This window comes from Lolium rigidum, chromosome 1, assembly GCF_022539505.1.
Source record: "Lolium rigidum isolate FL_2022 chromosome 1, APGP_CSIRO_Lrig_0.1, whole genome shotgun sequence".
In the NCBI taxonomy this organism is placed as follows: Eukaryota; Viridiplantae; Streptophyta; class Magnoliopsida; order Poales; family Poaceae; genus Lolium; species Lolium rigidum.
In genome coordinates this window covers 233131255-233146718 of record NC_061508.1, presented here as the reverse complement: position 1 = coordinate 233146718, position 15464 = coordinate 233131255, and the positions used below count along the sequence as shown (strand labels likewise).

Genomic DNA, 15464 nt, shown 5'->3' with positions numbered 1-15464 from the left:
ACTGTAGAGTTAGAGAGGTAAAACTAGGGGGAGCGTCGATTTGGCTCCCGGGAGCATTTGCTCCCGGTTTTTTCGAAAAATTAGAATAAATCGAAAACTTATCAAAAAAATTCGAAAAAAAATCATGCACGTACCTGACCATGGCACGCACCAACGTGTAAAATGTCGTTGCAAAATGTCATCGTATGCGCCTTGGACAAAAATGACAATTTTCTGACATGAAATGAGATCCAAAAATTTGAATCTCAGATCTGGAAATTTGTCATTTTTGCCCAGGGCGCATACGATGACATTTCACAGCGAAATTTCACAAGGTGGTGTGTGCCATGGTCAGGTACGTGCATGATTTTTTTCGGAGTTTTTTGAAAAGTTTTGAAAAACAAAATTTGCTCCCCAAAAATCCGGGAGCAAATGCTCCCGGGAGCCAAGACGAATTTCCGAAAACTAGGAGGCTATGGATTATATGATAGCATAATGAGCTGAAACAATGGAAATTTGAATCTCCACAAAAGAGCCGTTCAAAAAAATCAGCCGATTGACCAAATAACGGGTGGTTACCAATTAGCAATTTGTTCAGCATTGCAAAAGAGAAGTCATGGTGAATTAATGTTGCATGTACTTGACACCATAGTAGCTAGAAAAGTAGTAGTAGGATGAACCGAATTGACTGGGTCTTGCACGGTAGAACAAGGAGGGCTAGTATTTTCGAGATGTGGAAGATCAATATACTTCATCACCCCATAAACGAACAAGTGCTACTAGTGAATACTGGTGTGAAGGCGGTTTGGTTTGTTGCTGAAGTCGTGTGGGTCCTGGCCGCTAGCGACCAAGGACCAACCAACCCAACCGTGTCGGCGCCATCTGTTGCGCTGCCTGACACAGCCGAATAAACAACCCATCATTTCCGTTACAAAAACATATACTACTAAAATAACCGGTCAAATACATATTTTTCGCCCAACGAAAAGAAAAAGTCCAGAAAGATAGGAACAGCTCTGCAGCTAGCGCGTGGGCCCCGCCGCGCGCGGGGTGGAGGACGAGTATTTCTTTCGTGCGCCCATCCCCTCTTTCTCCCCTCCGCTCCGTGTCGTCGTCGCCTTCGTCGTCTTCGTCTTCGTCCGCCGTTCCGTTCTTCCACGCGCGTGAGCTCGACGCGACCAGCCCAGGCCTCGCCCATTCGCGCGCCCGTCCGGCGAGTCCAGCGCCGCCGAGCTTCGTCGCCCCTCTCGGTAAGTCGGAGCCCCGCTTGCCTTTGAGATTTCTGATGATTTGTGTTTGGTGCTGTTGGGGGATTTTGGGATTCGGGTTGAACTGGGATGAACACGCGTGAACTTGGAAGAGCTGTTGCCGGAGGAGAAAAAAAAAATACGGGGTTCAGTTCAAACTTTGAAATCGGGGAAGGGAATGGGATGTTTCCGTGGCGTCCGACTCCAGCCGTTGCTGACCTGGACCCACACGCTACGACCCCAAAAATATTTCCCCCAATTATTTCCTTCCTTTTTTCTTTGTGGGGGTTTTGGTTCTGGTAGCTCTTTACTTTCGGATCATCATCATAGGGACAGCCTGTCTGCCTGGCCGGCCTTCGGATTGATCGCCGCGATTTGCTTCGATTCCAACTACTACCCAACTACTTGTACTTCCTTCATCATTAGGATTTGGTTTCAGTTTCCGAATTCGGTTAGCATTTCACACGATCCGAATCTAGCGCGGTTCGATTCCTACCTCGTGAGGTTCTCATTCATGGATGCATTTCATGTTTCTAATTCGTTGCCTTGGGATTGCGTCTAGTTTTTGTTCTGCCTGTCGGTTGCTTTGGTTTTTTGTATATTGACCCAGCAATTTCTTCGTTTAATGAACGGCGTGCTTTGCTGAACTGGTCAGGCGAAGGCGACAGCCAAACCGGAAGAGATCTGAGGCCCCGCAGCGAGAGGAGGGCGACGGAGCAAGGGCATGTGACATCCTCCCTCGTCGCAGGCCATGTGCCCGGACATGAATCCACCCCATGCAACGAGGTATTGCTTGCTTCCCAGGACTCGATTGCTCTGAATTGCTTCGCATTCTGTCAAGCTAGGCCTCTGTGAACAAGGCCAACTGTAGCCTCAGACACGTAGGCGTATGCACAATCATATTACACTTGTTTAGCCTCAGACACATAGGCGTATGCATAATTTTATGTTTCTGGTCTTGCACGCCTAGAATCTTGGTCTCCATTCTTCCACACCAACCCGACCCGTGTTTGGGTAATGCTGAAGGAAGATATTTTTGTTCATCTGTCCAGTCAGCTAGCTAAGCATGTAGATATTTTATTTGGACCACCTAGTTTGGTGGAGAAATGCCCTTGAGGCAAGGGAATTATCTCAAAATTCTGTTCTGAACCACTCATCTTCTTTTGGTGCTGACAGGGAGGTTGCATCCGAGGTTTTAGATAATAATCTTAACCATCACAGCCTGCAAGATGCCGATCATATGCGACAGAACGGGAGCAGGAACCCTGCTAAGTCTAGCAGCAATAATCTGTCCGCCGGCGACAATGTCTCCCCCGACGCCTCGCTGCACAAACAGGAAGATGTGAGCCGCGATCCATCTGCCGCCTCTGCTGATGACCGCTCAAGTAGGTCTGGTGATGATTCCGATGGGGCTGAAAGTACGAATGGCAAAGGCAACAATACAGACCCCACAGGCCTTGAAAATGATAGCATCTGGATACCACCTGAAGCAGCAGACAAGGGAGACGAGACTGAGAGTGTTACTGGAAACATTGCTTATGATGACGATGACGATGATTGTGGTGATGGAATAAAGTGGGGGCAGTCAACTTTTCCAGCCGCCGGTGAGGAACACGAGGCCAGTCCCAGTCCTACGGACGAACGAGAAAACGCGATGCTGGAAGCCATGAATGGGCAGCTCAAGATACTTGTGAGTCGCTTTCTGGCCTCTGCCGGTATCCCCTTCGAAAAAGGAGAGAGCAGTGAGAGTTGGCTCGATATTGTGACCTGCATGTCGTGGGAAGCTGCACTTCTTATCAAACCTGATGCAAAAATCGGAAACGAAATGGACCCTGGATCTTACATTAAGGTCAAGTGTGTAGCATCTGGTACTCGCTGGCAAAGGTGAAATATCTGCTAGCTAAAATGTATTTTCAAAGATGATGCAATTTCTATTTACGTCTTACGTTATAAACCTTCACCTTCTAACTCTGTTTGCAGTGAGGTGATAAAGGGACTTGTCTTCAAAAAGAACACTGCTCATAAGCACATGCCAACCAATTGTCACAATCCTAGGCTGCTACTACTGAAAGGAGCACTTGGACTTTCTGGTGCTGGTTTATCGTCGTTTAACTCAATGGATCAGGTTGGAAATTACATATATACACCTGCTGACACTGATTTTCAGTTCGCTTTTGTTGAGCAGAAGATTAAGACCTTCTATTTTGTGCCTTTAACAATTAGGAAAAAGACCATCTGGAGAGGACTATAAGTAAAGTAATGGATATATGCAGTCCCAATGTTATCATGGTCGAAAAAACTGTTTCACGAGATATACAGGAACTTGTACTAAAAGAAGGTTGTACACTAATTCTTGATATGAAGCTCAGCCGGTTGCAAAGAATTGCACGTTGTACGGGTTCTCCCATAATATCATTTCCAGAAGTTTTGGATAACCCGAAGCTGAAGCAGTGTGACTACTTCCATACTGAAAAATTCGTTGAAGAGCATAACAGTGCCAGTGAAGGTGGGAAGAGACTATCTAAAACATTAATGTTCTTGGAAGGCTTTCCCAGACCATTGGGTTGCACGGTATGTCTGCTTAACTATCGTTACCTGTATGGGGCATTTATACAGCTATTTCAGATTAAATTTTCTTTTTTTTTGTTTAAGATTTATGTTGGATTATTTCTTTCTTATGAAAGCAAAATGAAAATAGATGCTAGTTTTTCTTATGTCTATTCCTCCGAAAATTTCCTAGTCAAGACATGCCCTTGTATGAAAACCGGACCCATACCCAAAAGTTATTCTAGCTTATTGTCGACGTGTCCATTACGTTGACTAGTTATTAAATCTTATAGTTGGCATGTATACTACACGTGTTCTTTATTTAAGTGATTGAGGCTGTAAGATTTTACTTTTTGACTTTAGAGGGAGAAAACAAAGGTGTCAACATACTTTCGCAAAACATGAGAAAGGAGCTGCCCCTTGCTTATATTTTTGTAGAGCATGAAAACATAGAAGATGAAATGCTTGGTTCTGTGTTTTTGGTTTCGTTTCATTTTGTTTGCTATTTTTCTTTGTTTTCTAGTCCCTTTCTTTGTTTTTGTTTCGTAGGTCTCCTACTTTTTGTTGGATAGTTTTTTCGTTCATGACACATTTTTGGCTTCGTAGGTTGTCTCATAAGAAAATGACACACATTTCGAGGCATTTAGAGGAAAAAAACATGGCATATAAACCTTGGTAGGAGCTGGGTACACTTATGGTGATTTACAAGTAAAAATAGGTTTTGTTTGTGCTGAGCTCCGTAATAGCGTCATGTGTTTTTAACTTCTATCTATTATAATGAGTGAATTTTGATTAATTGCAATCCATTCCATGCATAGTAATTAGTAATTACTATCCACTTAATAGATAGATAGTAAGTGATAGCTATATTAGTGTTTCATGTGTCGTGAGGCAGCGCACTTGAAAGCCCTTGCACAAAGGCCTCACCTCCGCCACGCTGCTCACCCTGTGGATGCTTTGGAAGCACAGAAACGATTGTGTCTTCGAAGGCGTGCGACCCTCGGTCCAGGACCTTGTCTTGCACATCAAGGACGAAGCGGTGTTCTGGGCCAGAGCTGGCGCTGGCGCTGAAGGGCTCCGAGTCTTGCTGCCACAGACCTGGGACGTTCATTAATTCATATTATGTATCCCTCTTGTACCTGTTAGGACTTAGGAGGATTGTAACTGAACTTCTATCTTTTCAATGAAATGAAACGCAAGGTTTTTTGCGTTTTCTCAAAAAAAAAAAATTAGTGTTTCAATCATTGCTGAATGATCCGAGCGATAATGGTACTTTCTCATCCAGATATTGCTACGGGGAGCAAATACTGAAGAACTGAAGAAAGTCAAGCAAGTCATGCATTACACAGTCTTTGCAGCATACCACTTGATCCTTGAAACATCTTTCTTTGAAGATCAGCGGGTATTCTTAAATGATAGGAATGCTTCAAAAGAAAATTACTTTGCCACTATGATAGGGCCATCAGCAATTGGTTATGATACTGCTGTTACGTCTGGTGCTATCCCTCTGTCACATGATGATTCTCCAGCACTTAGATTATACCACGCCACTTCGAATATCTATGCTGATGGGAAGAAAGCTCTCAGTTGTTCAGATGTAGATGCTCCAGTTTTAATCACCAATAGTTCTTTGAATGAACTTGCAGAAGGTGCAAATATCCAGTATAGCTCAACACCACTCCTTCATGCAGGAAGGCTACCACCACCAGTCTCAGAACCATTAAGAAAATTTAATGATAAGTTACGCCATCAGAACATTAATTTACCTGTGACATCAATGCAAGAAACAACTGATAGTCAAATAGAAGGCATGGTTCAATCCGGGGAAGAAATTCTTAGTAATGGATTTCATGTTGGGTCAAAGGTGGAAGAGTCTGCAGTTCCCAGTGAAAATTTGGATGACACAGAAGATCTCTTGAAACAAGAAAGAACTCAAGATATGTGTGAGAAACACGATGAATCATCCGCTGTGGCAGAAGATGTGGAATACAGTGGCAAAGAGAACGTTTATAACAAAGATCAAGTTGATGATGCACTTGATTCGCATAGTATACTGATTTTGATGTCTAGCCAATGCATCACAAAGCAGGGTACAGGTGACCAGAGCCACCTGTCCCGTATAAAATACTATGGGAATTTTGACGTTTCCTTAGGGCGATACTTGCAAGAAATTTTGCAGAGTCAGGTAATAGCAGTTCATAACATATAATATTGTCCATATATTTTTTGTTCTTTTTTACATTGAATATCATTTTTTTGTTATTAGTGTAACTTAACTTGGTTCTTATGATTCTTGGCTCATAATGTTCATTTGTAGCAGAAACCAAGCTGTTCCTCATGTGAGGCTCACATATACTCTTACACTCATCAAAATGGAAATTTGACTGTTCAGACAAAGCAACTTATGTCCCAACATAGTTTACCTGGCGAATCCGAAGGAAAAATCTGGATGTGGACTAGATGCTTGAGATGTGAACATGAACAAGGAATATCTAAATCGACTCCAAGAGTGCTAATATCATCTGAAGCGCGCAATCTCTCCTTTGGGAAATTCCTGGAACTCAGTTTCTCAACCCACTCTGCAGCCAGAAGGTTATCCATATGTGGTCATTTGGTGAACAGGGACTGCCTGCGCTTTTTTGGGTATGCTAGATTTTTTGTTTACGTGGAATGAATGTAATTTAAGTAGACACGGTCTTTGGCTGCCTCTGAAGTGCATGCCACCATTTCTTGTATATTATGTTAATGATGATTTCTGTTTCATACTGACTTCAGGTTGGGCTCCAAAGTTGCAAGGTTCCGTTACTCATCAGTTGAAATTTACACTACCTGCAAACCACAACCCACCCTCCACTTTGACAACCCCAGCAAAGAGAATTGGCTTGAAGAAGAGAGGAGACATGTATGCCTTACTCTCTCTCTCTCCCAGTACCATTTTGTAGTTGTGTTCATTACATGCATAGTAGTAATATATTCCATTTTTCAAGGTTCTTGCTAGAGGTATGACACTTTTCTCTGAGATAGCAAGCTTACTACAACACTTGAAGAATCGATGTCATGATGTGGTAATAGCCAACTGTGGCACATTTCTACCTGTTAAAGACTTCTCTGAACTCGAAGAGTTGTTAATAAAAGACAAGGCCAACTTTGAGGTAGGTATCCATGTCTTCATTTCTGTTAGCCTAGGAATTTGTAATGTCAATGGGTTTGTTATTTTTTAAATAATTTACTGGTTGTTGTCTGCATTGTCATGCAGGATTCACTAGTAAAGACAATCAATCAAAATGGGAGATCATCTTCATCCGTGCATGAACTTATTAATATAAATTGGTCTTATCAGGACATCCTACTTGAACTTTATGCATGGGACTGTCGGCTCCATGATCTTTTTAAGTGTAAACCTGCTAGACAAGGAAATGGTGCTAATGGCTATGATCCTACAGACACCGTTAAAAAGATTTATGGGGCCAGCTATGAGCCTGACAAGCAAATTGACAAATTGACGTGCGAAAATACTATGAAAGCTGATGGGGCAGCTGGGATCACCGAGCACACAAGCAACAAACTTGGCATTGATCATAATCAATTAGGTGAGATTGCAGCAACCTTGCTTGATGATAGTCAAGAAGTTGGGAATTCCGAGCTTTCTTACAATGGGGCTAGTAAAGATGGAGTATCTACCATTGGTCCTGGTCAACTAGAGGTGGACAGCACGACACAAACCCAGAAACTAACTTATGAAGTTTCAAATGATACAGAGCTCCAGGGAAATGGGGTACTGGTGCATCCAATTCCCATGGAGCAGGAGCATTCAAGCACTCTTCACAAGTCCAGAAGTTCTGATTGGGATGATAGCGAAAGATGGATTTGGAGTTCATTTCGTGAGTCTCAACTGGCTTACAGGAAGGAAATTCAAATTGGATGTTTGGAGAAATTTGAACTTGTTAACCATTATTCTCCATCTCATCTATCCCCCTTGTTTGAAAAGCATGAAGGAGACTCTCCTCAGTTCACGGTTGGCCCTGGTGGTCATATTTTGTGTGTATTGGAGCATGAGGTATCTAGTATAATAGCTTGCGCTCTTGCCATATCTGAGGAGCGTCGTCATGATACCATAATCATGAAAGAGGCAGATGATGCCAGGGGGGAGCATACCAAAACAATGGAGAAATCTTATAGTCTTCTATCTGAAAGTTCTTTTATTTCATCACCATGGTCATCTATTGGATCTTTAGACTCTGAAGCAAGCTTTTCATCTTCTATTTCATCATATTCATCTGGTGACCTTTCGGGTTATGATACCTCGCCTTTATTGCCCTTGGTACATCCAGAAATCAGTGTGAACGGAAAAGTAACTCTCAGACGCAAATATTCAGTTACTTGTTTATATGCTGATCAATTCCATCTTCTTCGAAAGAAGTGCTGCCCATCTGAACTTGCATATATTACTTCATTAAGCCGCTGTAAGAGCTGGGATGCTCAAGGTGGAAAGAGTAAAGCCTTATTTGCAAAGACACTGGATGATAGGTTTGTCATAAAGCAAATCAAGAAGACAGAGTTTGAGTCATTCATAAAATTTGCCCCTGATTACTTCAAGCATGCTTACCATTCTTTAGACACTGGGAGCCAAACTTGCCTTGCTAAAATATTAGGAATCTATCAGGTAGTTTACTTCGACAACGAGAGTTTCATTTTGACTTATCTCTGCCTGTTTATTGAGTTTTCATAAAACTTGCCCATTTCAGGTCAAGAAAACGAGGCATGGCAAAGAGATAAAGATGGATCTGATGGTGATGGAAAATCTTATGTTTGGGCACAATATTTCTCGGATTTATGATCTTAAAGGTTCTACTTTTTCACGATACGTCACGAACTCAAATGACCCTGACACTGTTTACTTGGATCAAAACTTTGTTGAAGACATGGGTATTTCTCCAATCTATATTGGTGGAAGAACAAAGCATCTCTTGCAGCGTGCAATCTGGAATGACACATCTTTTCTCACTGTATGTATAATGTATATCTTACAAATTCAGGTAATCATATTTCATATGAGTGTATGTCTTAACAAAATTGTTGTACTTGCAGTCAGTTAACGTTATGGATTATTCTCTGCTTGTGGGAGTGAACAAAGAAAAGAACGAACTTGTGTTTGGCATCATTGATTATTTGAGGCAATATACTTGGGACAAGCAACTGGAGACATGGGTGAAGACTTCTTTAGTACCAAAGAATGTTTTACCAACTGTGATTTCTCCTAAGGATTATAAGAAAAGGTTTAGAAAGTTCATGGGCAAGTACTTCCTCGCAGTTCCAGATACTTGGAGCCCTGACAATTCTTCTGAGTCACACAAATCTTTTGGTCATAGCAATAACAAGTTGGTAGAAGCCCATAAGGATGATAACCTGCTTCAGCGTCCAATTCAGGCTGATGCTTGAACCTAGTTCTGTTCAGGACTCCTTTGACAGTTCTTTAAAGCCTATCCATTTATTTTTGTTGGTGGCTGATTTTAGCTTTGTAAAATGGTGTGCATATGAAGGTCTCACTATTGACCTTTCCAGAAGTTTGCAGCTTTTAGGCAGATTTCTGGGGCAAGTGAGCACAGTACATGTACCTATACAAATGTAAATTGTGAATTCACAATTATTATAGTGAAATTTACGAAGTTGATATGATTATTTTGGGACCTAGGAGCATGAAGCATTTTTACGTGATTACGTTACTCCTCTGTTCCAAATTATAAAACGAACGGATTATAATTTGGAACAAACGTAGTAGTTCTTAGTAATGTTTGACACATCTAACTGGCTGGGGTGGAGTTCACTCACTGTTCAAATTCGATCAATTTGATTAGTAGTCTTCCGTCATTACTTCATTATAGTTGCTGACCAGGAAAGCAAAAGGACCAGTTAAATGCTTCCTGATCTTGTTGAATTGCACATTTGTTTGTTAGATGGACATTATCTATTTACAGGTATGCCCCCAATCACTTTTTATTGCCATGCATAATTTTGCAGACCGACTGGTATGATGCATACTGCTAATTTTCTTTTATAGATCAGTTCAAATATCATTTCGAACGGTGAAATCAAGTAGCACACTTGTTTGCTCTGATAGTGTTTATGGATGTTGGTGTTAATATGCATTTATACCCAAACTCTCCTACGATAGCAAAAAGACAGTATAATTTATCGTTTTTTTTTCTTTTCAGGAAGTATCACGAAGTAGTGCCTGGTGGTGTACCTAATTTTTGTGGTTGTTTCATGTGCTGAGCTGTGCTGCTATTTTTCGTCAAAGGAAAACTGTGATTTTATAAAGGAGCTCACTGCTCCTGAAATTGACCTGTTAGTTGATCCCTTATTGAAAGTGCAAATAGCGGTGATTGGGGCTGTACCAATTTAGTACACTTCCTTTTCCAGAACAGAATCCTGTTCTTTAAATGGTTTATTTCAGGAGAAGTATCATGTTAGAGCTTATACTGTTCTTTTTTTCCATGGTCAGATAACTGATGTCGAGAGCTTTGCATCTGATTGCTAATATGTAACACCTAGTGTGTGCTGAGTGTTCGTAGCTCTGAACACTGAAGACTGAACATTGTCAAGAAGAGACCACGGTGAGTTAATTCCGATTAACCTTCCTATTTTGCTGCTTCTGTGCAACTCACTTACTAGTTACTTAATACCATGTTGTAATCGGTTGCACACTGCTTATGCAGCTATAATCTTGTCAGGATCTATTTTATAGTTATTTGTCTGTGGGGAATGTAGCGATTTGTTGATAATGCATTCCAACAGTACATTCTTATCTTTTGTTTGCATTGGAGATACGGAAACCAGTGTGCAGCATGTGGAAAGATGGTTTATAAAGTTAACCTCATTGGTCATGACCAAGAGTTTCCATGCTCCACGGTAAAAAAAAGAGTTTCCATGCTCCCTTCTAGAGTCGTAAGTTTGTGTTTATTTGTCACTGATTGTTTGCTTTTAAATTATAAGTATAAATTATATTGTGTAGCTGGCTCTGCAGCCATGCTGAAGTTTGGAATATTGACAGTCTGAATGTACACTTCCCTGGCATTTTTAAGTGACATGCATGCAAAACCACCTAAGCTCACCTTCCTGAAAATTTAGAAGTTAATTGCATATTTTCATGTAATTCTTGGTTATTTAGATGCCCCCCCCCCCCCCTGCTGTCAAAATAGTTTATAGTCCATAAACTGATGTACACATATTCGTCCTAAACTTCTAAGCCCCTGTGTTGTCACAGTGTCCCTAAGGGACATGCATACGCATTTTCTTTTCGTGACAAAAGATCGCACTGGGTTACGACTTCTTGAGTCAGTGCATCATCTGCAAAGCTAGAGAATAATCTTAAATTCCCTTTTCAAGTTTCCAGCAGAGTTCAGTTGTTGCACAATTTATGAGCATTATTGATTTAAGTATACGGTAGCACAATGCCCCAGAAGTCAGTGCACTACTTGGAAGTTGGAACTGGCTGTAATTTGCTTCAGCTGTAATCCCTGCAGTATGCTGAATTTCACTCGTAAGAAAGTTGTCGACACTAGCTTCCCTAGAGAGTAGAGTAGCAAAAGACAATAGTTTGCCATCCACACAGATTTGGTTAGCATGCATCCCTTTTCTCTTTCCGCTTTTGCTGGAGAGCATGCATATATTAGTAGTAAGAGTATGAGTGTATCACCAGAGGGGGGACTTTAGATAATTGTAGAGTGTGGCTCATCATGATTGCATGGATTCTATGCAAGTCCTGTCATTCAGGAGCACAGGAGTTTACAAAAGGATTACATATAAGTTGCTAATATATGCAATGATTTTCATTTTAACATCGCTGATTTGTTGTTTGGCTCGACGTTTTTTTTTCCTATAAAGACATTTTGTCACCATATTTTGAAATCTGAATTTGGGAGTGTAATAAGAACCAAGTTTCCTCTCAAGCATCTTGAGACATTTCATACATCTGATACCAGGTATCAGTTTTGTGTTATGCTGCACTGTTTTAGTTCTGGACCTTATCTTAGTTTGCGCGAAGTTCCATTAGCTGCTAATTTTGTGTAAACAGTAAGTACTCATTGTAGGTGCGGATGCGATCAAGTGCAATTGGCTTTTGACCCGGTTTCTCTTTATAAACTGGGTCACTCTATTATACTTAATTGAAAAGGCAGAGCTCGTTCTGTTTGCTCGGAAAAAGATACCACAAACTCTGCTTTGAACTCTTACCTGGAAGTCTTGAAACTCTTTCGGTAGCTGAAATTCTATACAGGCAGAAGGGTGCATTAGATTTTCTCAATTCATAAAGACATTCTTTTTAGAGCATCATAAAAGAAAAAGACATTTGTTTAGAAGCTGATGGTGAATTGATCAAATCTGAAGATAGATATAAATGTAACACATCACTGTTTTTTTTTGGTTCTTGGTTGCAGATCCTGCTTTAGCAAAAAGCTTTTGGTGTAAGTGATTCGATCTTGGTTGATTCATGGTCAACGTTTCCCTTAGTCCAAACTCCAAAGTATGGAACATGGATTATGCTGCTGCTTATCATCATTTCTCTACTGTATAATTCTGCAAAGCAGCTAAAATCAATCATTTTTGCATCGCAGCTGTTGTGGGCAGTGGGCACAACCCCTTCTTTTCCTCCCTCGAACCGATGCCTCTTCAAGTTCAGGGTGATCATCATGTTCCAATTCCTGAAGGCCATCTCATCATTCTACAACCAAAACGATGACTGCTGTCGGACGTCATATAGAGGATCATTCCAAGAACTGTCCGAAGCCATGCGGAGGTGAGTACTGTGCCTTGTTCCTTACCCAGTTCATCTTCTGCATTTGGAGTAAAATAATCAACCTTTACGCTGCCAGTTGCGACGGCAACTAGTGGAGTGATCAATGATAAGGAAGGTGATTAGCCTACCACCAAAGAACAAAAAGAAGTTGCAAAAGATGGCAAGCAGAAGAGCTCATTTTAACACCCCCTATCACTCTCTTTTTGTCTCTGTCCAACGAGATGGCCACATCTCCACAACACTTTTCCAGTTAGAGAAAAGGGCAAAGAGTTGTTTTCCTTTTCCGATGCAGATTCTTCCTTTCACCATCAACTACTATATCATCAACCCATCCATAAAACTCCGCCTAAAATGGACGTGTTAAACATTACTGGACAAATGTTCTGATTCTGATTCTGGCAATAGATAGGCCTAAAGCACGAACTGCCTGCCACTAACATTGTTGGTCTGCTTAGGAAGCATACAAAGTGATGATACTGCAGCGCGAGGCATATGTCTAGACACACTAGCTGCTATGATAGCTAGAGGGGTAGCTAGATTACCCCATCACAGGAGAGAAAAACACCCACATTTTTGAAACTTTGTTAGCCTTGTTCTACTATCTACCACAGTGCCCTGTTTGTTTGAGCTAGCCGCTGCCCGAATTGAGGTTCGATCAGCGATGGCTGCACAGGTCAGACAGCATCTTCCTGCCTTCTACGATCTCATCGAAGAAGTCGTCCAGCTCACTGACGATGCTCTCAGCTCCTGACCTCAGCATCCCGATCCATCCTTTGATGATCTCCACCCTCTCGGCGATCTCCCCAGGGTTGCCGTACCCTGTGGCGATGACCCTGTCGAACTCCGTCTTGATGCTCTCAATGCCGACCCTGGCCTGCCGGAACTCGTACATCATGATGCCGGAGCAGGAGTGCTCGCTGGCCACCGCCTCCATCTCCTCGGCGACGCGCTGGCGCAGGCGCCCCATGGAGGAGACATACCCGGCGCCCGAGGTGCGGAACGGGCTGTTGGGGCAGCAGGCGAGGTCCGGGAGGCAGGAGACGGTCCCGGAGACGAGGAGCATGAGGAGGAAGGAGCTGGCGTTGCGCAGCGCGTAGAGCACACCGCGAAAGCCGTTGAAGGCGTTGAGCTTGAACTCGACGGGCGAGCGGTCGTCGAGCAGCAGCGACGCCGGGTCGATCCTGGTGTCGGCGAGCGCCCGGTTCTCCTGCTCCAGCCCCACGGCCTGCCGCCGCGGCGCGTTGATCGCACGCACCACCTGCTCGAGAAGAATCCGGCCAGCACGTCAGCACTGTGACGTGTGATGGGAAGAAAGAAAGAAGCAGCCATGATCAATGGTGGCCAAGGCAAGGCAGGACGTGGACGTACCTGGCGGGCATTGTGGGGGTTGGGGTTGCAGAGCCAGTCGTCCAGCGTGGCGTCGATGCGTCCGGCCGAGGCGCAGTAGGTGTCGAGGGCGGAGGCGCCGGCCTTGACGACCTGGCAGACCTCCCAGAGGCGGGAGGTCTCGTCCATGTACTCGTCGAGCCAGCTCTCACCAGGCGGCAGGTGGAGGCGCTGCACGAGGTGGACGAGCTGCGAGTGCAGGGAGCGGAGCAGGGCCGCTGCCTGCTGCAGGAACGGCGCCGACATGAAGGCTGCATCCGGCGACGAGGCCAGCGTGCCGTGGAGCGCGTCCAGGCCGTGCGCGATGGACGAGTAGAAGCCGTTCATGGCTGCTGTTTGTGTGTGCGTGGTGGAACAGAAGAGAAGAAACAGAGTGTTGTGGTTGTGGACTGACTGGTGGTGTTGCATGGGAAGGAGATGGAGGCTGAGCTGGAACAGAGGCCAGGTTATATATAGAGGAGAGGGGAGGAGGTGAAGTGAGGCAGTGAGGAAGCAATGATGGGGTGTCCGGCGGTCAGGGAGAAGGATAATTGGGGACTGGGCAGAGGCCATTGCCATTGCCATTGCCAAGACCTTCATGTATGCCATTGCCTCTGCCCTTTGCCATGAGAGAGAGAGAGGTAGTAGCATAGCATAGCATGCATGGGAAAATGGACTCAGCCTTCCAGCCAGCCAGCCAGGCAGGCAGTCTTCCCATGAATCTCACTCCACTCCATTCTTGTCTCGAGTTGTACTACGTACCACCAGTCCAGACTGAAGGGCGGGGGACCATATTGCCAGTCGCCCCAGCTGATTAATTACTTTGTTGGTGCTAATCAAGGACTGGCCTTGCGAAAATCGTACTGCTGCTACACTGGACTACTCAAGCTGGCAGCTGTCTATGTGTTGCTGCCGCTGGGATGGCAAAGGAAGGAAGAAGTGGTCTTCTTTTTTCCGTATTGTGCAGCAGCCAAGCCATTGAATCCGGGCGGGGGGCCTGTGTGCCGGCCTGGGATGGGAGCACAATCAAGCACCAGCAAGGAAGCAAAGAGAAACATACCCTGCCCCTCCGCTGTCTGGCCTCTCTCATCGTTTTTCTGGAAACCCCATGTTAGGTGCACACCTTAACACGTACTACGTACATTATTGACCATTCCGTTGCAGCCTACATAAATACTAATTTAGGGTGTGACTATTTCTCTAAAAATTAGCTTAATTTTCAGTCAACTCATGTCATTCCATGATTTTGTAGTGTGTGAGCTATTTTTGGGTTACAACTCATTTATGATTTAAAAATTTGAGTTGCAACCCTTCTTACAACTAGGAAAATCTCAGTTGCAGCTGGAAAAATCTCAAGAGAATTCCTTATTTGGCCTTGGCTGAAATTTGCCTTCCTTTTTTGGTCCTGGTAAATTTTTTCTTCCTTTCATGACCCACAAAGTTTGGTTGGTTTTTTATTTGGCCCTCTAGTACAATTTAAGCACTAAGATGACCATTTTGCCCCTGCTATAATATGCTAGCAAATTTTTGAG

General features: G+C 43.4%; 2 protein-coding genes and 1 long non-coding RNA gene across 3 annotated transcripts; 2 read left to right on the top strand and 1 right to left on the bottom strand.

The window, feature by feature from the left end:
• Window positions 1-1887: 1887 nt before the first annotated feature.
• LOC124691391 (putative 1-phosphatidylinositol-3-phosphate 5-kinase FAB1D) lies at window positions 1888-9464 on the top strand. The gene is made up of 11 exons (XM_047224679.1): window positions 1888-2012; window positions 2403-3110; window positions 3207-3351; window positions 3450-3797; window positions 5059-5958; window positions 6094-6416; window positions 6549-6675; window positions 6761-6925; window positions 7030-8436; window positions 8519-8779; window positions 8862-9464. The coding sequence occupies exons 1-11, from the start codon at window positions 1978-1980 to the stop codon at window positions 9210-9212; spliced, it is 4770 nt and encodes a 1589-aa protein (XP_047080635.1). The 5' UTR covers window positions 1888-1977; the 3' UTR covers window positions 9213-9464.
• Window positions 9465-10155: 691 nt separating this feature from the next.
• LOC124683317 lies at window positions 10156-13024 on the top strand. The gene is made up of 3 exons (XR_006996632.1): window positions 10156-10387; window positions 12209-12294; window positions 12386-13024. It is a non-coding gene; the product is annotated as an uncharacterized LOC124683317 (long non-coding RNA).
• Window positions 13025-13222: 198 nt separating this feature from the next.
• LOC124656046 lies at window positions 13223-14280 on the bottom strand. The gene is made up of 3 exons (XM_047194860.1): window positions 13970-14280; window positions 13926-13935; window positions 13223-13825 (listed from the first exon to the last, which is right to left on the bottom strand). Exons 1-3 carry the CDS (start codon window positions 14278-14280, stop codon window positions 13223-13225), a joined length of 924 nt encoding a protein of 307 aa, XP_047050816.1.
• Window positions 14281-15464: the final 1184 nt, after the last annotated feature.